The following is a 23,219-nucleotide window of genomic DNA, read 5'->3' as shown; positions in this document are numbered from 1 at the left end:
TGACAGTTGTCACTTGCTCACAAACCACTGGCCAGAAACAGTTACAGGGCACTACCACCAATCTACCAACCCAACAAAGGAAACAGAATTCTACACGCCCAGGAAACCTTTGGCAAAAGGAGATCAGTAATGATTACTGCAGTTGATGTTTACTACGAGGAGTGTTCTTTTATATCATAAAGTTGAGATCATTTCCAAAATTATCCCATCAGATATCCTAAAGTCTCATTGGCCAGGATTAGGTCCCGTGTACAGACCCACATCAATCTCCAAGAGAAAATAGAATTTCCATGATTGGCTTAACAATCAGATTGTGTCTCTAGGACTGGGGAGGTGTGACCTTCTCTGACTACAGAAATCATTGAAGACAAACAAAATCAGGGCTTTGTATACAGGAGAGATGTAGAAGAGAATGCTTGTTTGGTGAGAGTAATTCTGTTATCTAGAAGCTGAGAAGAATGTGGTGAAGCTAAGACAGTAGTCATGGGACTTGGGAGAGGAGAACGTTTGGTATTTTGTGGGTTGGACCATGTTCTTGTCTTATCTTTTCAGGCATGATTATAGATTGATCTCATCTTTTCTTGGTTCACAATAGTCACAGAGAGGCTTTGTGTGATGTTGTTGTGCTGTGGAATTGTTTATGTTTGACAACATAACATGATCTAGATGTAAGTTCTAGGCTAGCTTCTAGGAACACCGACACTGTTATTAGTGTCAGGTCCTCTCCCAGCTATCCGAGGCTGTTTTTTTCTCTTTCTCAGACATTTAAAGAACTGCAGTGAAGTCTCTTCCTGCAATGGAATTCTGATCAAATGGCTTTCTCTTTGGGAACTGGTTTCCTCATTTTCAAAATAGGTGTTTTAATAGTACTGGCTCCAAAGGGCACTTTTGAAGATTTGATGAGATTTTGTAAATAAAGTGATCACCCAGTGTTGTTACTGGGGAATGCATAAGAAGGACCTTGTCCTCTAAATATCGGGGTTCTATATTCTGGTTGCATATTACTACCTCTGATCACAGAAGTGCAGTCACAGAAGCAGACCACCATTGGTTTGACCCTCATTGGCTGAAGCAGCTCCCAGGAGATTTAAAGGGACAGCCTCTGGGTTTTCTCCCACTTTCCCCCCTTTTGGAAGCCAGACATTTAGGGATTAGGAGATTTGTAAGCAACCATACATAATGTAGGGAAACTTCATCGCATGAGCCCAGGGAAAAATGCCAACTCAGAAGAGCTCTGAGATGAACCCTAAGTGTGCACCTCAGGCAGACCCCCAGCATAGAGTTACCTTACAAAAACAAATACTGCTAGTAAGCCCTGGGGAAGGGAGGAGAATTATGATTTCCAGAGTTACCACATTATAAGATTCAAATGTCTGTTTTTGACAACAACAAAAAATCATAAAGTATAAAGAAACAGAAAAGTATGGCTCATTCAAAGGAAAAATATCCCCAAGGAAGCTCAGGTGGTAGACATACCAGACAAAGACTTAAATAGTCTCAAAATGCTCAAGGAGCTTGAGAAGATATGGAGAGAGACTGGAAAATGATGCATGAACAGAATGAAAATATCACCAGAAATGTAGAAAATATAAAAAAGAACCAAACAGAAATTCCAGAGCTGAAAAATACAACTACTGAGATGAAAAATTCATTCAAGCAATTCAGAACAGATGTGAGGAGACAGAAGACACAAACAGTGAACTTGAAGAAGGTAACCGAAATTACTGAGTCTGAGGAACAGAAGGGAAAGGAGACTGAAGAGTGAACAGAACGTAAGGGACCTATGGAAGATGATCCTGCACCACATCCGTATTGTTAGAGTCCCCGAAGAAGAGAGAGAGAGAGCTGTTACAAAATTACATTTGAAGAAATATTGGCCAGAGACTTCCTAAATTTTATGAAAGAATCTAAAAATCACAGAAGCTCACTGAACTTCAACAGAATTCACCCCAAAAGATCCACACAAATACATACTGTAATCAAACTGGTAAAAGCCAAAAAGACAAACTTGAAAGCAGGGAGAGAAGCTACTTGTTACATAAGGGTTTCTCCAGTAAGAGACTGGGAAGATTCCCCATCAGAAACCCTGGAGGCCAGAAGGTAACAGGTTGAAATTTTCAAAGTGCTGAAAGAAAAAAAAAAAAAATACGACCAGGAATTCTATAATTAGCAAAAGTGTCCTCCAACAATTAGAATTAAAATACACCCAGATAAGCAAAAGCTGAGAGTTAGTTTGTTGCCACTAGATCTGCCCTGAAAGAAATTGAAATGAAAGGGTGTTTTAAAAAAAATATTTTGTTTATTTATTTGACACAGAGAGAGAGAGATATCACAAGTAGCAGAGAGACAGGCTCTCTCAGCAGAGAGCCTGATGTGGGGCTCGATCCCAGGACCCTGAGATCATGACCTGAGCCGAAGGCAGAAGCTTAACCCATTGAGCCACCCAGACACCCTGAAAGGATGCTTAACAATAACCATAAGCCATGAGAAGAAATAAAGATCTCCAGCAGAGGTAAATATATGGACAATTATAAAAGCTAGCATTTTATAATGCTAATTATAATAGTTATAATTATAATTCCACTTTTAATGGTCTACATGACTTATAAGAAAATCCATAAAAATAATTATTACTCTTTGCTATTGGGAAAACAGTACATAAAGTGCAGTTTGATATACCAATAACGGAAAGGAGGTGATAGAGATGGACAGGAGCAGAGTTTTTATATGATATTGATGTTAGACTGGTATAAATTCAAACCAAAGTGTTATAACTCTAGGGGGCTTTATGTGTAATGCAATTCCCAGGATTACCACAAATAAGATTACCATAGAACACATACAATAGGAAATGAGAAGGAAATCAAACATTTTATTATAAAAACATTAGCTAAACACAGAAGAAGGTAGTCATGGGGTAAATGAGGAGCCAAAAAAAGCTATAAGGCATACAGAAAATAAACAGCGAAGTGGCAAATATAAGTCCTTCCTTATCAGTAATTTCTTTAAATCAAAAGACAGAGATTGGCAGACTAGATAAGGAAAATATGATCCAACTATAGGCTGTCTACAAGAGACTCACTTTAGATTCAAAGACACAAGTAAGTTGTAAGTGAAAGTATAGAAAAGGATATTCCATTCAAATAGTAACAAAAGAGAGTTGGAATGGCTATGCTAATATCAGACAAACAGACTTTCAACTGAAATTGGTTTCAAGAGACAAGGAACGACAGTATTTATTTTTTTAATTAATTGTTTATTTTTTATTAACATATAATGTATTATTAGCCCCAGGGGTACAGGTCTGTGAATTGCCAGGTTTGCACACTTCACAGCACTCACCATAGCACATACCCTCTCCAGTGTCCATAACTCAACCACCCTCTCCCTACCCGCCTCCTCCTGGCAACCCTCAGTTTGTTTTGTGAGATTAAGAGTCTCTTATGGTTTGTCTCCCTCCCGATCCCATCTTGTTTCATTTTTCCTTACCTACCCCACAAACCTCCCATGTTGCCTCTCAAATTCTTCATATCAGGGAGATCATGTGATAATTGCCTTTCTCTGATTGACTTATTTTGCTTGGCCTAATACCCTCTAGTTCCATCTACATCGTAGCAAATGGCAAGATTTCATTTCTTTTGATGGCTGCATAGTATTCCATTATATATATATATATATATATATATATATATATATATATATACCACTTCTTCTTTATCCATTTATCTGTTGACGGACATCTAGGTTCTTTCCATATTTCAGCTATCATGGACATTGCTGCTATAAACATTCCGGTACACATGCCCCTTCGGATCACTCCATTTGTATCTTTAGGGTAAATACCCAGTAGTATGATTGCTGGGTCATCGGGGAGCTCCATTTTCATCTTTTTGAGGAACCTCCATGCTGTTTTCCAGAGTAGTTGCACCAGCTTGCATTCCCACCAACAGTGTAGGAGGGTTCCTCTTTCTCTGCATCCTCGCCAGCATCTGTCATTTCCTGACTTGTTAATTTTAGCCATTCTGACTGGTGTGAGGCGGTATCTCATTGTGGCTTTGATTTGTATTTCCCTGATGTCAAGTAATATGGAGTACTTTTTCATGTGTCTGTTGGCCACCTGGATGTCTCCTTTGCAGAAATGTCTGTTTATGAAAGACAGTATTTATTAATAAATTTTCAACAGAGCAAGAAGCTATAACCAATATATTTATACACCTATAAAAAGACCCTCAAAATGTGAATAGAGTTGCACAAAGAAATAGGTAGTTCAACAATAACGGTTGGAAACTTCAATATTCTACTTTCAACAATGGATAGAACAAACAGGTAATAAGTAAGGAAATAAAAGACTTGAACAATACAATAAAGCAACCAGCCCTGATAGAAATAAACACTCTACCCAACAAGAAAATACAAGTGCACATGAGACATTTTCCAGAACATACCATGTGTTAGGCCATCAACTAAGTCTCAGTAGATTTTAAAAAATAGATATGAATCAAACTGTCTTCTCTGATCACAGTGCGATTATGTAAGAAATCAATAATAGAAGAAACAGAAAATTTACAACTGTGGAAATTAAACACTCTTAAACAATGAGTCAAAAAATCACAAGGAGAATTAGAAAATACTTAGAGATAAATGAAAATGCAATATACCAAAACTTGTGGGATGCAGCAGAGAGTAATTTATAGCTTTTAATGTCTATATTTTTAAAAATCTTAAATTAGTTACCTGACATTATACCTTAAGGAACTAGAAAAAGAAGACAAAGGATCGAGTCCCGCATTGGGCTCTCTGCCCAGCGGGGAGCCTGCTTCCCTCTCTCTCTCTCTGCCTGCCTCTCCGACTACTTGTGATTTCTCTCTGTCAAATAAATAAATAAAATCTTTAAAAAAAAAAAAGAAATAGAAAATCTCAATAGATATATAACAAGAAAGAGATTGAAGCAGTAATTAAAAACCTCCCAGCAAAGAAAAGCCCAGGAACAGATGACTTCACAGATTAACCAAATATTTAAAGAAGAATTAACATCAATCCTTCTAAAAAACTGAATAGGGAGAAAACACTTCCTAACACCCTCATTCTATGTAGCCCGCACTATCCTGATACCAAAGCCAGATAAAGACATCAGAAGAAAAGAAAATTACAGACCCAAGTTCCTCATGAATATAGATGCAAAAATCACAACAAAATATTAGCAATGCAAATCCAACAGCTTATTAAAAGACTACTCACCATGACCAAGTGGAATTTATCCAAGAATATAAGGGTGGTTCAACATAAGAAAACTAATCAAAGTAATACATCACATTAATAGAATAAGGAAAAGAGGGGCATCTGGGGGGCTCAGTCGGTTAAGCATCTGCCCTCTGTTCAGGTCATGATCTCAGGGCCTGGGATAGAGCCTCAGGTCGGGCTCCCTGCTTGGAGGGGAGCCTGCTTCTGCACTTCTAACTCCCCCAACCCCACACTCATGTTCTCCCTCTCTCTCAAATAAACAAATAAATTCTTTTTAAAAATTTTTTTAATTAAAAAAAAATTTTTTTTAAAGAATGAAAAGCAAAGAAACACAATTATCTCAATTGATGGGGAAAAGACATTTGACAAAATCCAACATCCTTTACTAACAAAAACTCTGTGAAAATCAAGAATAGAGGGAAAATTCTCAACCTGATAAAGGGTATTACGGAAAATCCACAGCTAACGTCACACTTAGTGGGGAAATATTGAATACTTTCCCTCTAAGGTCAGGAGGATGCCTACTTTCACTGTTGCTTTTCAACACTGTATTAGAAATCCTAGCACAGCAATCAGACAAGAAAAAGAAGAGGATCCATTCATCCAAATTGGAGATAGGTAAAGTTAATAAACTTGAGTCTCCTGTAGGGCTCCCTGCTCAGCAGGGAGAGCCTACTTCTCCCTCTCCCTCTGCCCCTCCCCCCGGGGCTTGTGCTCTCTCACGTGCACGCACTCTCTCGCACGCTTTCTCAAATAAATACAATCTTTAACACAACCACAACCACAACCAAAAGGTGGAAACAACACAAGTGTCTAACAATAGATAAACGGATACACAAAATGTGGCATATACGTACAATGAAATACTATTCAGCCATAAAACGGGAAGAGACTTCCATTGTGATATATCCTAAAACATGCACGAACCTTGAATACATGACACGAATGAGCCAGCATCATGAGCACATTATGAAGGCACACATGCGATTGCGTCTTTCCACAAGGTGAGCTCAATCATAAAGCAAAGTTAAACCACAACTCTAAAGCGGGTTCAGGATTCCAAACCCGATGACAACTCACCACACGATTGAACTTGGCTTCTTACACAGCGCACAGAGCTGGACCGAAGACAAGTCACACAACATAGTGGAGATGCGGTCTCAGTCTGGTCCGGGTCAGCTCTCCGCATTCACAGCTTCTGATGGTCAAGTGGGGAAGGATCTCGGTTATGTTCAGAGATCAATCAGGCAGAGCCTTTGAGGGGCAGCTGCCTTTTTTTTTTTTTTTTAATTTTATTTATTTGTTTGACAGACAGATTACAAGTAGGTAGAGAGAGAGAAGAGGAAGCAGACTCCCCGCTGAGCAGGGAGCCAATGCCGGGGCTCGATCCCAGGACCCTGGGACCATGACCTGAGCCGAAGGCAGAGGCTTTAACCCACTGAGTCACCCAGGTGAGGGGCAGCTGCCTTTTTTAAGTGGTCAGACATAAAGGGGTCAGGTTTGAAGAGTCAGAGTTTACTGGCCCAAATCCTTCCCTTTTCAAAGGGATTGAATCAGTTTTTGGTCTTTGCAGACCTCTGGTTCTGTTCCTTATCAGTTCTGGGGTGTCAGGTGACATTGGTCCCAGGAGTATCCCCTAGCTGTGGTACCTTCCTGTTTGAGTCATCACTTGACACAGGCTTCAGCTTGGCCTGAGCCTCCATTTTGCTCTCTACAGTCAGACATAACAAATGTTACATCTTTCCATTTATATGAGGTACTCAGATTAGGCAACTTGGTAAAGAAAGTAGAAAAGAGGTTATCAAGGGCTGGTGCAGGTAGAAATGGGGAGTTATTGTTAAATTGATAGAATTCATATAGGGGAGGATTAGGTAAGTCTGTGAATGTAATTAAAAACGCCACTGAATTGTGCACTTACAAGTGGCTAAATGTTAAGTATAATGGTATGTGTTTTTTACACCCCCCCCCCACACACACACAAGAGGTGAGGGAGGGACGTGAAAGAGTTGACATTTTAGAAGAAATGACCTTTAGGTAAATCCCTGAAGGAGATGGAAGGTCATATGGCCACTTGCAGGAAGGATGTGCGGGCAGAGGGAGTAGTAAGGGGAACAGACATTCCAGAACCGGGCGGGGGTTGGGGGAGCGCACCAGTGTGGCTGAAGTTGAGTGAGCCGGGGGAGAGGGAAAGGAGGGGCGGTGAGAGGTCTCAGGCCACTGTAGTTTGGCTTCTTCTGGGAAAGGGAGCGCCGCAGGAAGATTTGGAACAGATGTACGTGATCTGACCTAAATTCTAACAGGATGCTGCCGAACAAAGCATCCCTGGGCACTGCACGGGCCACCAGCGGCCAGTTCGCGACCTCCAGAGAGTCTCTCAGAAAAGGCGTCTAGGGCTTCCCAGGAGGCGCTTCCCCTCGCCGCCTTCGGGGGGCAGAAGAACCCCGCTGAACGCCCCGCGTTTCGGCGCCTCGACGTGCCCCGCCCTAGGGCGCAGGTGGCCCTGGCCCCTGCAATCCTTGTGCGGAAACCTATTCCTACTTACGCGCCTCCACTCGGCCCCTTTAAGAACCAAAGCGCCCCGAGCGAGGGATGCCCGGGGGCTGAACCGCGACTATGGAAGGGGCGGGGGAAGGCGGGGAAAACTTCCGAAAGTTTCCTGGGCCTGATTCCCCTCCGGCGTCCCTAACAGGGCAGAGCTTCCTTTCCGGAAACTTCAGTCGGTTCTTGCAAGTCGTCTAAGTGGAAGGCACCAGAGGCCCGTAGCTACTCGGCGCCCCCCGGACGGTAGCCTCTGCCAGCCCAAAGCTCGCTTAGACTCGCCCCTCCCCGCAGGGTGTACCTAGGCGGGTCCATCGCCAGCCGGGGAGAGGGGTGTGGGCAGAGCGGAGACAGGTGCAAGGAGGGACCCGCCCCCCGCAACAGGTGAATCACCCCATTTGGGCCTCGGTTCCCGTGAATCACACTCTGCTAGGCTCACCCGGGGAAGGAGAGGGCGGGACAGGATACCCAGTCTGTACGCGCCCTCCCGGCCTGCTGGTCACTTGGTTCCGACCCTTGGGGCCGGAGCGCACCTGGGTCAGCCCACTTCCGGGGAGGGAGGTGGAGGAGCCCCTCCCCGCCGCCCACCCCCTGGCCCAGCCCTCTGCTCTCACCAGTGTACCTGGGTCGATCCATTCCCAAGAGTGCACAGGGGGTGGAATGGCTCGGAGAGCCACAGTGGGTCAGGGAAGTTTGCCCCCGAAAGCTGGAAGGGTGCTCCTCATCCACGTTATTTCCTCTCATTAAAGTCCTGGAAGAGGGCAAAGTGGTCTTGGAATAGGGACAAGGAACGGAAGCGGGAAGGGGAGGAGCACGCACCCCTCCCAGCCTTGGTGCGCGCCGCGCCCCCGACCCTCTCGGTACCAAGTAGGGGACGCGCGGGCTGGACGCGCCCAGACGGCGGCGATGGCGCCGGTGGCCCGCGGGCTTTCTATGTGGATGGGCCCCAACCCGGCCTTTCAGGGCTGGGGCGCGGCCTTTTTCGTGTGGCTTTTTCTCACCACCTTGTGCACAGGTACGGAGAGCGGGGCCTCTGGTGCGGCGGAACGGCGGGATGGCACTATAGAAGGGGGATGGATGGAGTTGTACATCGCCGAGCTGGCTGAAGAGCTGGGGCAGGGGGAGAGCCGAGATTAGGATTTCCTGATCCCCAGGGTCTCGGGAAATCCCTTGGGTGCCAGAGGGAGGGAAAGTCCCCATTGGAGTCAGGGAGCGCTCCCCCGCCCTTGTTCAGAGATAGCAGGAAGTGAAACTCCCTGGACCGCGAACCCTGGAGCGGCAAGGAGAATAGGACCCTTTGTGGTGTAGGGGTGAAGGACCACCCGATCACTTGGCAAGGCCGGGATGGGGACTTGGGCGCACCCCAAGATTTCTAAGTCTTGGGGTAGCGGGGAGCGGGTACTCGAGGGCTGGATCAGACGTTTCCTGGAGAGAGAGTTCAAGAAACCATGCCCAGGCCTCAGGTGGGTGTAGAACTGGGGAGTCCCCAGCCCCCAGCCCCACCCATGTCCCAAAGTATCTGCTTAAGGGTCTGGTGGGATGGACGTATGGACTTGGTGTGAAACCATCCTGTTGGCAAGCTTTCACCTGGCTCGGGTGTTTGTTTGTTTGGATGGGGTTGTGGAGGGGACTTTATCTCTCCCCAAGCGCTTGTTGTGTTCCTTTGAGATGGCTTGGGGGAGGATGAGGTGGGACGCTGCTGGAGCATTATGGGAGCTTTACCTACTCCATGGCAAAACAGTTCAGTGAAACAATTCCACAATTCTGCGCCCACCACCGCACCCCATCCACAAAGCCCCGCATAACTTGGGACCTGTACTGGTTGTTTTTGCGACTGGACCTTGAGTGTGGGCGGCTTTGTGGTGGTCATTTGTGCCTTCCTGTACAGGCCACAGAGGGAGGTACTTTCCATGAAAGAATGGCTAAGGGAAGAGGGAGCTGGGTTCAGAGGCCACAGTCTGGGAAGAAGGATGGACGGGATGTTCCAAGAAATCTGGCTGTGTGACCTTGTACTTGCCACTTTAGCCCCATGGGTCTAGAAAATGGGCACGGTTATCAGAGCTTACCTCTCCGGTTCCAGGGATTAAGAAACAATGTATGCTAGGCACTCTGTAAAGCCATTACACTAGTAAATGTCAAGCGGGCGGCACTCATTCCTGCTGCATCTCACAGAGGCCCTGGTAACTCTCTTCTCGCCCTCAGCCCCAGCCAGCGCCATCCAGGTGACGGTGTCAGACCCCTACCACGTGGTGATCCTATTCCAGCCCGTGACCCTGCCCTGCACCTACCAAATGACCACGACCCCTACGGCGCCCATCGTCATCTGGAAGTACAAGTCTTTCTGCCGGGACCGCATCGCCGATGCCTTCTCCCCGGCCAGTGCTGACAACCAGCTCAGTGCCCAGCTGGCAGCGGGCAACCCAGGCTACAACCCCTATGTGGAGTGCCAGGACAGCGTGCGCACTGTCAGGGTCGTGGCCACCAAGCAGGGCAATGCTGTGACCCTGGGAGACTACTACCAGGGCCGGAGGATCACCATCACAGGAAGTATGTTGGGCGGGGCAGGGGGGTCGGAAGGGGCGGGGCTTGCTGGGGTGGTGGTGCTGGCTCCGTTGTACCTTTGCCTGGTGTTCCCACCGGGCAGCTCTTGAGCACCAGTGCCTGAAAGGATTGATGAAGGGAGGTTTCCTTCCTTATATCCATCCATTCATGCATCTATGCTTTATTGAACAGCAAAGATTTATTGAGCCCCTAAGATAGGCAGGCGCTCTTTGAAGCTGGAAATAGAGCAGTAGACGCATTCATCAAATCCTCTCCCTCCTGGAGCTTGCATTCCAGGCAGGGAGGCGAACAAGATAACACACGCTGTCAAGGGCTTGGAACATAAAATTGGGTAATGAAGAGAAGGAGGGGTTCTCTAATAATAGGAATACCAGCACCAAGAAGTAAAATTTATGTAAGGAACAACTTAAAAAGGGCCTCCTATGGGCCAGGCTCTCATCCAGGTTAGACCACACAGTAATGGTGTGAGTAGATTCTGTTGTCATTTTATAGAGGTCCAGAGAGGTAAAGCGACTTGTGCTGGGTCGCAAAGCTAGGAACAGGGCTAGGATTCTAAGTTAAGTGGCTGTCTAGGCCCACAGGTAGGCAGGGGCTGGAGCTGGGATTTGAACCCAGGCGGACCTCAGAAGACATGTACTTAGCTGTAACGCTGAGAGTTAATAAGTGCCTACTGGGACGAAGGGGGAGGTGGGGAGTCGTTCATTCATTCTTCTGGTATTTATCCAGCATCACCTAAGTGTCAGGAGCTTTGGTGCTGGGGATGTATGTGGTGATCAAGACAGCCAAGGTCCCTGCCCCCAAGAAGGTGACATTCTAGTGAGGCAGGCTATAAACAGGCAGATAAAGAGAGAGTTTCAAGGAGGACTGAGTGCTACCAAGAAAGCCAGCTAGGACCAGGTGCTATTTGGAATGATGACTCTGGGGTGCACACTTCCAGATTTTTCGCAAATGTGATTTTAGAAGGACCAGACCCTAAAGAATCTTGAGGAAGGTGATGGGCTGCAGTGGGCGAGTGATGAACCCTTAACCCACTTAATGGATTTAGCCTTTCACTGGGATTAGAGTATTAATCTTGGGGATGGGGACAGAGCAGGGAAGGGAGTGGCCCCTTACAGACCCCAAGGGACCAGGCAGGCCATGGAGCACAATCCCTCACTCCATCTAGAGACAGTGGACGAAAGACAGCTTCCAGGGACCCAGCCTTTTAATCATGTTTGGGGGAGGGACTGGACCTGCTTGCCCCTCATTTTCCTGAGAAGTTCAGCCCAAAGCATCTTGCTCTTTGGTGGTCAGAGAGCTTCTTGGGGCTTCAGCCTGTACAGGCCCCTCTCCTAGAGCCCTGTGACCTCTCGGGCCTGGACAGGCATGATGGCCCAGCAGCCCGGTCAGGACAACCTGAAAAACCGAGAGTGCCCTTGAAGGCTGGCTGAAATCATGCCTCCTCTGCTGAGTCTAAAATTCTAGAGTGACCCCCAGGCTCTCCTGGCAGTAGACTCTCCGTGTTCCAGAGGCCCCCAGCTTTCGGTGATCAAGCTGCCTTGAAGTGCTCTTGTGTTTGATACAGGCCATAATTTGTAAATATCCATTGTGTGTACGTCCTGTCAGGAAGCCTGGGAGCCGAGAGAGCTTCCTGCATTTCAGCTTTGAGCATGGAGAAAAGTGGACCTCCTTCTAGTATTCCTGGGTCACCATCTGTCCAGGTTTTAAACAAAAGCTGTCCTAGGCAAACTATAATGGTGTCCACGCTCAGTGTCCATTCGTCCCTGCTCTGGGTGATGTGGAGTACTGGGATGCTTCTCCCTTGCCAGGCTGCTGGGGGCTCCTGGGACCCCTGAGATGAGGGTTGCCTCTGCTCTATGCAGATAAGGAAGCAGAGACCCAGAGCTATAAAGAAGGCCCGGCATCTTCTCCTGGCACCTGAAACAATGAGGGCAATGCCCAGTCCAAGTGATGTCAGGACCAGACATAGGCCAGGAACAGGGTGTGCCTTGCAGGAAGGAGGTGGGCCCAGGCCTTAGAATTGATCAAAAGAAGCTGGAAGGCCATATTTTGTGTGGGTTTCGCAAACATTATGCAGGCCAAGCAAAACACACAGAGGCCTGGAGCCCAGATTTCAACTCCCGGCCTCTGAACTTTTGCAGGAGCAGGGGGTTCCCATCAAAGTCCTCAGCACTGCGCAGGGACCTGCCCCTGAGCTTTGGGGAGAGATGTGGTTGGAGTCTGACTTAAGGATATAGGTGGAAAATCAATGGGCCAGCAGGGTGTTACAGAGAAGCAGAAAGATTGGGGAGCATGTGGTTCTATGTTGTATGAGGGTTCGATGAAGGAGTGCATGGGTGAGGGACCCGGCGCAGGGACAGCTCAGTACTCGGTGACTGGATGCATGATGCCGAGGGGAGTCACGTCCTCTGCCCCTTCACGGCTCCTTGGAAGGTCACCTTCCCACGAAGGTTTCTTCCAGTTCCCCCTGAAATTTGTACAACTCCCCACTCCACTCTGGGACTTTCTCTCTGCCTTCCCTGATTGGTTTTCTCCATACTGCTTATCACCATGTGATATGTGATCTGTTGACATTTTTTTATTTGTCTTTCTCTCCCAGTTAGGATCTGAGCTCCGTAAGAACAGGGATTTATGTCAGCTTCTCAAATGTGCTGGGGGGCGGGGGGGGGGGTCTCTATGTTTTTTTTTTTTTCCTCTCTCTCTCTCAAATTCTTCCAAGAACCTTGTTTTTATAACTAGCGGACTGAGAGAAGTTTGAAAAATATTCATCATGACAATAACAAACTCATTATAGGTTGACATAAATTACATGCTTTTTATGAAAAAGATAACCCTATTTTCCAGAACACAGCAAAAGACCTCAATGAAAAGTATGGCATTGCCTCAGCTTTATGTTTTTGCACATCTCCTTCAAATCTGCCTGAATAGGAAAAGGTGGATTCTCGAAGCTGCTCCTGCATTCAGCTCATGGTGATGGCACACACTAGGCTCTGGAAGACTTCAGTGCCCACTCATGAGAGTGTCCGTGAAAAAGGCAGATGACATCTTAGTATTACTATGATAATAACTTTGACCTCAAGGATGCTCCGAAAAGATCTGGGGGGCTCCGGGGCCATAGATCAGACTTCGAGAACCATTGTTCTCTAGTACACCACCAGGGGCCTCGGATACTGCCAGGAACGTAGGCTGCATTTGGGAATTACACATTGAATATTGAATGAGTGTATCAGGTGCCTATTTGAATATAGCCACGTATGTGTCGAGAATGCTGGAACAGGTGGCAAGAGGGAAGGAAGGGGAGCATGAAGAGGGAAGGGGTCTACTTCCTGGTCCTGGCCAAGGTGTCCGTGTCAAGCACGGGGGTCTCGGCACTGGCCAAGAGAGACCAGATTCTGCTTGCATGGGGTCCGCATTCTCCCAGGTGGGAGGTCAGCCCCTCCGCCGGTGGACGCAGTTCAGCAGTTGGGTGGGGGTTATACTTGTAGGATGGAACCAGGCCTGTGAGCATCTGGGAACCAGTGCCGGCCAGAGGGAGTAGCACAAGCCCTGGCAGGTGTGGGCGCAGCATCTTGGGGGACAGTGAGGAGGCCAGTGTGTCTGGAGTCTGGTGAGCAAAGAAGAACAGGGTTGAGGCCGGTGTGGTAACCAGTAGCCGGATCTTGCCAGGGGCCTTGCTGGCTGGGGTTAGATGCTTGGAATGGTAGAGGAAGACATTTGCAGAGGGTTTTTTTTTTCTTTTTCCTTTCTTCTTTTTTTTTTCTTTTAGAAAAAGACTGTGAGTGTGGGGGAGGGGCATAGCGAGAGAGAGAGAGAGAGAGAGAGAGAGAGAGAACCCGTGTGCCCGCACAGCCCAAGCAGACTCCCTGCTGAGCGTGCAGCCTGACTGGGTCTTGATCTCAGGACCCTGAGATCACAACCTGAATCGAAATCAAGAGTCCAGTGCTTAACTGACTGACCCACCCAGGCACCCCAAGAGGTTTTTTCTGTAGACCTGAGGTCTTTCGAAGAAGGAGGAAGGCTCCCATTCTTTCATTCCCTCAGCAACGGACTGGTGCCCTGGTGGGTGCGGCCCGGTGCAGATAGAGGCGCACCCAGTTCCTGGCCTCCCAAGCCCAGTGGGGAAGGGCGGTGGGTGCAAGGGGTTGGGAGGGAGGCAGGTCAGCCGGAGCCAGGGAGAAGGAGCCGCTGGGGAGCTCTGGGGGTGCTCACCTGGGCCTGTTCCTGTCTGCAGTCGCCCGAGGTCCCGCCCGCTCCCACATGAGTGGATGGCCAGAAGGATTTAACTAATTAAGGCCTGAGGAGCAGAGAGGAAACCGGATGTGCTGACTTTCATTACTGCCCTAATTGATGGGCTCCTCACCCGCCTGAGCGTCCCAAGCCCTGGGCCTGACCTGGAATGTGGGGCTGATGACTTGGGAGCTGGGGCGGCCCTCGGCTCCCTCTTACAGCCACTCTTTCCCATGCCTGGGCAGCACCTGGTTTTGGAATCTGGCCTGTTTATGTCTGCCTCACCACCCAGGCCCCTTGCCCTGGGGGCTACACCGATCTCTGGGGTGGTTCGTGTTGGGGGAGTTAGCTTTGCTGTGAGAAGGGGTACCACGATGGCTCTAGGTCTGCCGCCCAGGCTCTAGATCAGCCCCATTCAGGATTCTCTGCTGGGGCGGATTAGGTCATCTTGCCAGACCTCTTTTCTTATCTACAAGACAGGAAAGGTTACAGGACTCACCTCACAGACTTGCTGAAACACCCTATGTTAAATAAGTGTTTACAACCGAGTCTAAAAAGTAGCCCGCCCTTGGTACAGATCATTGAATGCTCCCTCCGTCCATCTGCAGCCCCACTCTCCTGCCCCGTTCCTTCCTGATGTGCTCGTGGGGAGGCACCAGTCCTCCCCCTCGAGGTGTCCTCACCTCTGTCCTGTTGCAGATGCTGACCTGACCTTTGACCAGACAGGTTGGGGGGACAGTGGTGTGTATTACTGCTCCGTGGTCTCGGCCCAGGACCTTCAGGGGAACAATGAAGCCTATGCAGAACTCATCGTGTTGGGTGAGTGTGTTGGGCCGCAAGGGCCTGGGAAGGGGTTGGCGATGGGATCAGGGGCCCTTCTTCAGGCACCTCTGTACATCTGCCCTCTGCCCTTCCGCTCACTCTCTGCACTGTCGCCTGCTTCGCTCTCATGGCACCACCAGTCACTGGGGCTTCTCTGCCCTGCACCCCAGGCAGGGAGCCTTCCCTCCAACATGTCAAATAAGCCAGAACCAAGCTGAGAGTGGAGAGAATTGGGAGACTCTCCCTCTCCCCAGGCTCCTTTTTTAATAAAAATCCCCAAATTTTCAGAGGTAATTGGCAGTGAGTGGGGAGGGAAAATGGTGGGTCTCACTGAGGGGAGGCTGGACCCGCTCCCTGCCCCATCCTGGGGGCCACAGCTCACGCACATCCCTGGCCAAACTCAGGAACCTCACCCTCTGCCCCGAAGGGCTGGCATTGTGTGGCTGACACGGTGAGGCCACTGCCACGTGCTCAAGGGCAGGGTGGGATACCCACCAGCAGCCCTGCCCCGTCTGGCCTTGAGCCCCGCTGCCCCGTGTGGCTGGGATGCTGCCATTAGCCAGATGCTCTGTTCTCAGCCAACACATATGGTCTTCGGCAACGCGTGCTGTATGGGTGCTGCTGGGCTGTACGTTGCCATCATCACATGCATGATGCAAGGAAACGCATGTGTGAATGAGCACACATGATGGTGGGGGGGCGTGCACCAGGGTGTTCTGATCACGACAGAGCTCGTGTGTGGGTGACAGAACGCACGTAGCAGGGCCCTGGAGGACTCCGTGTGTGGCCACATGCACAGCCTACGTCCGCAGTTCCCAAAACACAGCATCAGGACCTGCTTGACACCGTAAAAAATTCTTGAGGATCTCAGAGAGTTTATGTATACATTTTTGTGGATGTTGATAGTTGCTTAATGTTACAAATGGAGAGCAGGCGGGTTTTTTTTTTTTTTTTTTAAGATTTTATTTATTTGAGAGACAGTGAGAGAGCTTGAGAGAGGAGAAGGTCAGAGGGAGAAGCAGACTCCCGGTGGAGCTGGGAGCCGGATGCGGGACTCAATCCCAGCACTCCAGGATCATGACCTGAGCCAGAGGCAGTTGCTTAACCCACTGAGCTACCCAGGCACCCTGAGCAGGTGATTTCTAAAGCACAAGGCACTCGAGCACACAATCCACTCTAATCAGAGCAGTGAGGTCACCCCTTCTCACAGAGCCTCTGGAACACCCATGGGAGAAGCAGCGCGAAAAAGGCAAACGGGACTTGGTGTTCCTCTGAAAGTGGTCTTGTCCTCCTGGGCAGGAAGGCGCTTTGGGAGCCCCTGCTTTGCATGCTAGAACCAGGGGCAGGTGGCGCAGAGAGGTGAGCCCTACTGGCTAGAGCTTTGCGGGCGTAGAGCCGGGTGTCCCCGTGATACAACGCTCACGGGATGCAGAGAACTGGGGGCACTTAAGGGGAGGCCCTAGGTGGGTCACGGAATTTGTGTGGGGGACAGAATGCGTGAAATGAGCTGGAACTCCGGGCCACACTGTGACTTGTATGGGCTGTCAGCACTTCTGCCTTCATGGGCCTCTTCCCTCGTGTTAAAAAATCAGATGTTTTGTGATTGCATTGCTGCCAAGACCACTCGTTATTATGGAATCGATATTGCTATTTTTCTCCTTCAGATTTTGAAATAAAACAAAAACATTTTCTTGGGTCCTAGGGCACTGTGCCTACCCTGCCTGATGGAACAGGACTAGCCCTCTCACGGGAGATGGAGCCCTTGGGGGTGATAGGACCCGTGTATATGGAGAAGATGGGGTGCCCACACTTGAGGTTGAACCTTCAGAACCCACGGGATGTATTCTGGAACACTTTGGGGTGACAGAATTCCCCAAGGCATGAGAGAGTGGGTGAATTGTGGGCCTGGAAGCCTTCTGGAAAACAGTACCTACATGGTTGAGGGCAGGGAGGGGAAGGAACCATGGAACCATGTGCTAGGACCCTCCTAGCCCCCCCCCCCCCACCGTTTCAGAACAGACCTTCACCCTGAAGAGCCTGGAACGAGGCTTCAGGGTAGGGGCAGGCTGGGCTGGCCCTTGCCAGCATAATCTGTCTTTCTTTTGTCCCTCCAGGCAGGACCTCGGGGGTGGCAGAGCTCTTACCTGGTTTTCAGGCGGGGCCTATGGAAGGTACGGGGTGGAGCCCCCCCCATCCTAAACCCCACTCGCTGTGTGGACCCCCACTAACCCCACCTGATTCCAACTCTGTGGCCTCTAGTGACCTGGCTCTGGGGTTTGGGGTGGGCTGGGCTGGCTGCAGAGGGGCCTGGGGTGTAGACAGGGGACTCCTGTTGACTGGTGCCTGCGGTGCTCTTCTAAAGGGTGGGATCTGGGCAGCTGGCTCTCTGTCCCTCCTGTCAGCTACATCCTGTTCTTGCTCCAGCCAGGTGACCTCTGGTTTTCTGCCTGGCTGGAGGAGCCCCGTGCTTGCAGGTTCCCTGAATCCGGGACTGGCCTGAGAGTGGGGGGGGGGTGCCTCTTTACTGCCGCGGCCCCTGCACTTGGCTGGAGAATCCAGCAGGGGTCGCAGCTTTCCCAGGAAGCTTCAAGAATCACCTTGCCCTCCCCCTGACTCTGCATCCCCCCTGAACAGGGACATGTTCCCTGTTCCCGCCCAAGCCTCCTGGGAGGAGGGCCTTCCTTCTCAGGGCCCGTTTCCTCTCTCTGCAGACTGGCTGTTTGTGGTTGTGGTCTGCTTGGCTGTGTTCCTCGTCTTCCTCCTCCTGGGCATCTGCTGGTGTCAGTGCTGCCCCCACACCTGCTGCTGCTACGTCAGGTGCCCTTGCTGCCCGGACAAGTGCTGCTGCCCGGAAGCCCGTAAGTGCCCCTCACGTGCCCACCCCTGCCCGCTTCCCCCTTGGGTTCCAGGACAGGAGGTGGCCATGCACTGGCTTCCCAGGGCAGTGCCATCGGTCTGGAGGGTATGGGGTGATCAGCCTGGGAGAAAGTGGGCCAAGGAGGATCTTGCTGTCTTAGGTGATCATTTACATATGCTTCCAACTTTGCATTCATTTTAAACTTTCACTTATTTTGAGGTGTTTTAAAAGCATCATTTATGCACAAGGTGAGAAATTATCAAATAGTATACAACATCATTCACTGGGAAGTACAGCTCCTTTTTTTTTTTTTCTTATTTATTTGAGGGAGAGTGGGGGTGGGATGGGCCAAAGGAGAGGAAGAAGCAGACTCCCTGCTGAGCAGGAAACCTGAGGCCAGGGGAGCTCCAACCCAGGACCCCGGGATCATGACCTGAGCAGAAGGCAGGTGCTTAACTGACTGAGCCACCCAGGCGCCCCAGTAAAGCTCCCTTTAAAAATAAACTCTTAAATGGAAAAGCTAAGAAAACAAGGTTTACAGCACTAATATAATCTATATAATTTTCAAATCCCACATCCACACAAGCACCCTGGTCTAAGGACACCTCTAGCATATCAGAGTAGGTCCCTGGGGGCTGGGCGTGGAAGTGAGACTGGAGATGAAGGGGAAAGAACAAACAGAACAGGGAAGGGGAAACCAGAGGAGAAGGCGGGGTCTCCCTCTTGCCACTGCCCCCCACTTCCCCTCCTCAGGGATGGCTTTGTTGCCATTTCCTCCCAGAGTGCCCGAGCAGGGCCACAACTCTGCTCAGTCCAAGAGGCTTTCAGGGTGAAATCCCAGGCAGCTGTCGTTGGCTTGGGCAGGTGGAGGCTGGAGGCCTGGCTGGGTGTTTTCCCCACTGGAAAGCCCAGGCAGTGACTTCCCCTCGTGCTTCTGGCACTCAGTGCGGGGCTCGGCCCACATAAGTGCTCCGCACCCTTGAGCTGCTGGCCATGTTACTGTCAGCACTGGTCATGACCAAGGGCCAGGAAGCACATTGGAGCCATGCCTCAGCTACCACGTGGCCTCAGACAAGCAGAGCTCCCTCTCCGAAATGGTTTCCTTCTTTATAGGGTTCCCACGTGGCGGTGTGAGCATTAGAGGAGGATGGTGTGTGAGCACCCAGCACAGGGCCGCCGCTCGATGCATACTGGCTAATTTCCTGAGCACTGAACACCCCAGTGGACCGCCCCGTCCCGCCAAGTGTTGCTGCCCTGGGAAAAATCCACTGTCCTCTGGAGGCGGATGCTGGCCCTCCTGTGTCTCTTGTCGTTTCTATTTGAGGGCTTAAGCCTCAGGTGGTGGGCGCTGGTCTCAATTACAGGTGTGATCCCCACCCCAGGAGGGGGATCTGCAACCAAGTTTGCAGTTACCCCACTGATTAAGGCTGGGCCCAGGATGTCCAGTGTCTGTCCCAAGGCCATGCTCCTTCCATCCAGAGACCCTGATACCTCAAACAGAGGACCCATTAACTCCTTGCCAGAGGCCCTGTTACTTTTGCCAGGGCCACAGCCCTGATGAGGCAGCTGGGAACAGCAACTCCCACAGCTTATAAAATGCCAGCTCCCCCGAGCTCCTGAGGGGGCCACTCCTGGGGCTGTTGAGCCCTGAGCCTCCTGCTTCCAAATTGAATCAGAGGACGTAGCTTCCCCGGACTCCCATCTCCCTGTCACAATCCCAGGGAGGAAGCGACTTGCTCTGTCAGGCCCAGTGACTTTGACAGGAGAGCAGCCACCTGAACCCTGCCTCTTGCGGGAAGGAAGAGGGCAAGGAGGATTTGCCCTTGAGCTGTCAAGCCTAGCAGGCGGGGGCGGGCTGGGAGAGGGTGTGGCCCGGGGTTGGAAACACTAGAGGTACTTTGAGGAGTTGCTGAGCTGCTTGGCCGCAGGAAGTGAACGCTGAGGCTCCCACGCTTTTGCCTTGGAATGAGTCCCACTGCATCTGAGCCTAGAGAACCCAGCTGCCATGAGGAGTGGGCATGGGATTCCCCCTGCCCAGATGATGCATTTTCTGGAATGGTGGCCCAGCTGCCAAAGGGGAATACTGGAATTTGGTTAGAGGGTCCAGCACGTGGGCTTTCTCTAAAGGGGCATCTTTGCTCCCTATTGCTCTGTAAGAACTCGGGCCAGCGTGGCCACCTCTCCTGATGGAGTGGTTAGAGAGCTGGGATTTTTGATAAAACCTCATCAAACGAGGGCAAACCATCATATAGTCAAACAACCATAGTGTCTAGCCAGATGGGGCCATGGGCTGCTGGTGTGCAACCCCCGCTGCCCAAAAACTGTGAAAAAACACAAACAAGGTGTGAACCAATGAAGTCGATGGCCTGAGTCTCAGGAACCCTCCAGAAACCAATCCAAGTGCCTAGGGAAACCCCATGGCTCAGGGGTTGGGAGGAAGGTGCAGGCACATGGCCCTCCTGACACTCTAACAGAGCAAAGGGTGGCATGGCTCCCAGCTGCTTTCTCATACTGTGTGTCCTCCCCAGTGTATGCTGCAGGCAAAGCAGCCACCTCAGGCGTCCCAAGCATCTACGCCCCCAGCACCTATGCTCACCTCTCCCCTGCCAAGACCCCGCCCCCACCAGCCATGATTCCCATGGGCCCCATCTACAATGGGTACCCTGGCGACTTCGACAGGAACAGCTCAGGTGAGGCCTTGAGTAGCCGGGAAGGGGCTGGGGCAGGGGTAGGCTGGGCATTTGGGCACTAAGGGGCCTGGAGCCAGAAGAAAGGGGATTGGAGGCTGGGTCTGGAGGGCTTTGATCCATGCAGGCGGCCACTGACAGTCCAATTTCCCCAGTTGGCGGCCACAGCTCCCAGGTACCCCTGCTTCATGACACAGACAGCAGTGTGACCTCTGGTGAGAACCAATTGTTACAAGGTTGGATGTGTCTTTATGGGAGGGGGCTGGGTCAGCATCTCTCCTCCTAAACTTATCACCTCCATCTCGTGTCCTTAGAAGTCCGCAGTGGCTACAGAATTCAGGCCAGCCAGCAGGACGACTCCATGCGGGTCCTATACTACATGGAGAAAGAGCTGGCCAACTTCGACCCTTCTCGACCTGGTGCCGCCAATGGCCGTGTAGAGCGGGGTGAGTGGGAGCCTTGTGGTTTGAGGGGTTTCTGAGTAAGGAGGGAGCAGCTCCAGGTATGCTTGCTGGAAATCCTGGACATAGTACCTCCTTTCCTACGGTGGCCACAGTGAGAAGTGTACAACACTCTGCATGTCAACACTTAAAAGATGAGAAGTCCAGGGCCCCCTAGAAAATACATGAGCCAAGTGGGTGACTCTCCTGGGCCCTGGAGTTCCGGACCTCCCAGCAGTCAGTGATATCCCCCCTTCCCTACAGCCATGAGTGAAGTCACCTCCCTCCACGAGGACGACTGGAGATCCCGGCCTTCCCGAGGCCCTGCCCTTACCCCAATCCGGGATGAGGAATGGGGTCGTCACTCCCCTCGGAGTCCCAGACGGTGGGAGCAAGAGCCCCCTGTAGAGCGGCCAGGGAGTGGTTGGGGGGCCGGGCGGCCCCGTGCCCGATCTGTGGATGCTCTGGATGACCTCACCCGGCCGGGCTCTGCTGAATCTGGGAGGAGGTCTCCCCCAAGTAGGGGGAGGAGAGGTCAAGCCTATGGACCACCCAGAAGCCGAAGCCGAGATGACCTCTATGATCAAGATGACCCAAGGGAATTTCCACCCTCCCGGGATCCCCACTATGATGACTTCAGATCTAGAGACCGCCCTCATGCTGACCCTAGGTCCCGCCACCACCGGTCCCGGGACCCTCGGGAGGATGGCCCCAGGTCTGGGGACCCCCAGTATGATGGGCGGCTACTGGAAGAGGCCTTGAGGAAAAAGGGGCCAGGTGAGAGGAGGAGACCTTACAGGGAGGAAAATGAGGAGGAGCCCTACTACCCTCCAGCACCTCCCCCTTACTCTGAGACGGACTCCCAGGCATCACGGGAAAGGAGGCTTAAAAAGGTGAGAACAACCCTTCCTGCTTTCAGACCCTTCCTGGATCCTCTCCTCCAGTCCTCCCCTGCTCACACCCATTTTCTTTCTCCCTTGCAGAACTTGGCCCTGAGTCGGGAAAGCTTAATCGTCTGATCTCACGTTTTGTATGTACCTTTTGTACTTTTTTTTTTAATTTGAGGGACTTATTGATGATCTGCCCTCTTAAGACTAATAAAACTTTCGATCACAAGGCTTGTGTCTAGAGGGTGGTGTTTCTTTTGCTGCACGAGGTGGGTAACCCGGCAGCTGCTGTGTCTATGGGTCTATGTGTGCGCGTTGCATGCCTGCGAGTCTGCAGAAGGCCGCGTGTCCAGCTTTCTCCCAGGACTTGCATCCTGGGCCAGGAGGAAAGCACCGGCTTTGCCTTCCTCCCCGGGCCAGGAGTACGTGCCCCACGCTGACTCCGCCCGGCCCTGCGTGCGCGCCCCGGCCCCGCCCGGGCGTGCGCATGCGCCCTGGACCTCCGCCTTCGCGCACCCCCGACCGGCTGCCGGGAGCGCGCGTGCGCGCTCCTCTCCCCTTCAACCCGGTTCACCTCCCCCCAACTCCGACCTACTTTACTGTTTCCAAACCCCGCAGCCTGCCTCGTCCCCGGCGACCAGAGCCCCTCCTCCGGGTCCCCCGGCGTTCTATCCGGGGCCGCGTTCCACTCGGTCGGCCCGCCGGCGAGTGCCGGGCGGCCGCGGAGGCGGCGACGGCGACCTCGCGCCCCGCCGAGACCCGGGCCCGCGCGCGCCCGCCCGCCGTCGGAGACACACAGCGCGCGCGCTCCCCGGGGGCTGCCCTCCCCCCGCGCGCGTCGGCCCCGGGCTCGCGCCGCCGCCGCCGCCGCCGCCGCCGCGCGCGCGCAGCTCAAGTAAAGGAGGAAAAAAAAGGGGGAAAAAATAGAAAGCAGCGGCGGCTGTAGCAGCGATCCGCC

The 23,219-nt window shown here is 51.2% G+C and overlaps 1 protein-coding gene and 1 long non-coding RNA gene across 4 annotated transcripts; one reads left to right on the top strand and one right to left on the bottom strand.

Moving 5' to 3' along the window:
• Window positions 1–4,126: 4,126 nt before the first annotated feature.
• Window positions 4,127–8,498, bottom strand: LOC116579014. The gene is made up of 3 exons (XR_004281105.1): window positions 8,394–8,498; window positions 6,322–6,439; window positions 4,127–4,142 (listed from the first exon to the last, which is right to left on the bottom strand). It is a non-coding gene; the product is annotated as an uncharacterized LOC116579014 (long non-coding RNA).
• Window positions 7,911–22,487, top strand: LSR (lipolysis stimulated lipoprotein receptor). Of its 3 annotated transcripts, none has more exons than XM_032323657.1 (10): window positions 7,911–8,163; window positions 9,982–10,326; window positions 15,268–15,387; window positions 17,505–17,561; window positions 18,102–18,248; window positions 20,776–20,937; window positions 21,090–21,149; window positions 21,249–21,380; window positions 21,639–22,267; window positions 22,358–22,487. In XM_032323657.1, exons 2-10 carry the CDS (start codon window positions 10,071–10,073, stop codon window positions 22,391–22,393), a joined length of 1,599 nt encoding a protein of 532 aa, XP_032179548.1. In that variant the 5' UTR covers window positions 7,911–8,163; window positions 9,982–10,070; the 3' UTR covers window positions 22,394–22,487. The 3 variants fall into 3 exon arrangements, with proteins under 3 accessions (XP_032179548.1, XP_032179549.1, XP_032179547.1); XM_032323658.1 differs by lacking the exon at window positions 7,911–8,163 and adding an exon at window positions 8,554–8,794; XM_032323656.1 differs by lacking the exons at window positions 7,911–8,163; window positions 17,505–17,561 and adding an exon at window positions 8,554–8,794.
• The last annotated feature ends 732 nt before the right edge of the window (window positions 22,488–23,219 follow it).

The sequence above is a fragment of the Mustela erminea genome, chromosome 19, assembly GCF_009829155.1.
Source record: "Mustela erminea isolate mMusErm1 chromosome 19, mMusErm1.Pri, whole genome shotgun sequence".
NCBI lineage: Eukaryota > Metazoa > Chordata > Mammalia > Carnivora > Mustelidae > Mustela > Mustela erminea.
Note: the sequence above shows the minus strand (reverse complement) of the source record. Positions and strands in the feature narration are given on the sequence as shown.

Coding starts and splice junctions, on each gene's coding strand:
- LSR (XM_032323658.1), top strand. CDS start 8,686: ATGGCGCCGGTGGCCCGCGGGCTTTCTATGTGGATGGGCCCCAACCCG. Junction 10,327..15,267: donor GAGGATCACCATCACAGGAA/GTATGTTGGGCG, acceptor GTCCTGTTGCAG/ATGCTGACCTGACCTTTGAC. Junction 18,249..20,775: donor GTGCTGCTGCCCGGAAGCCC/GTAAGTGCCCCT, acceptor TGTCCTCCCCAG/TGTATGCTGCAGGCAAAGCA.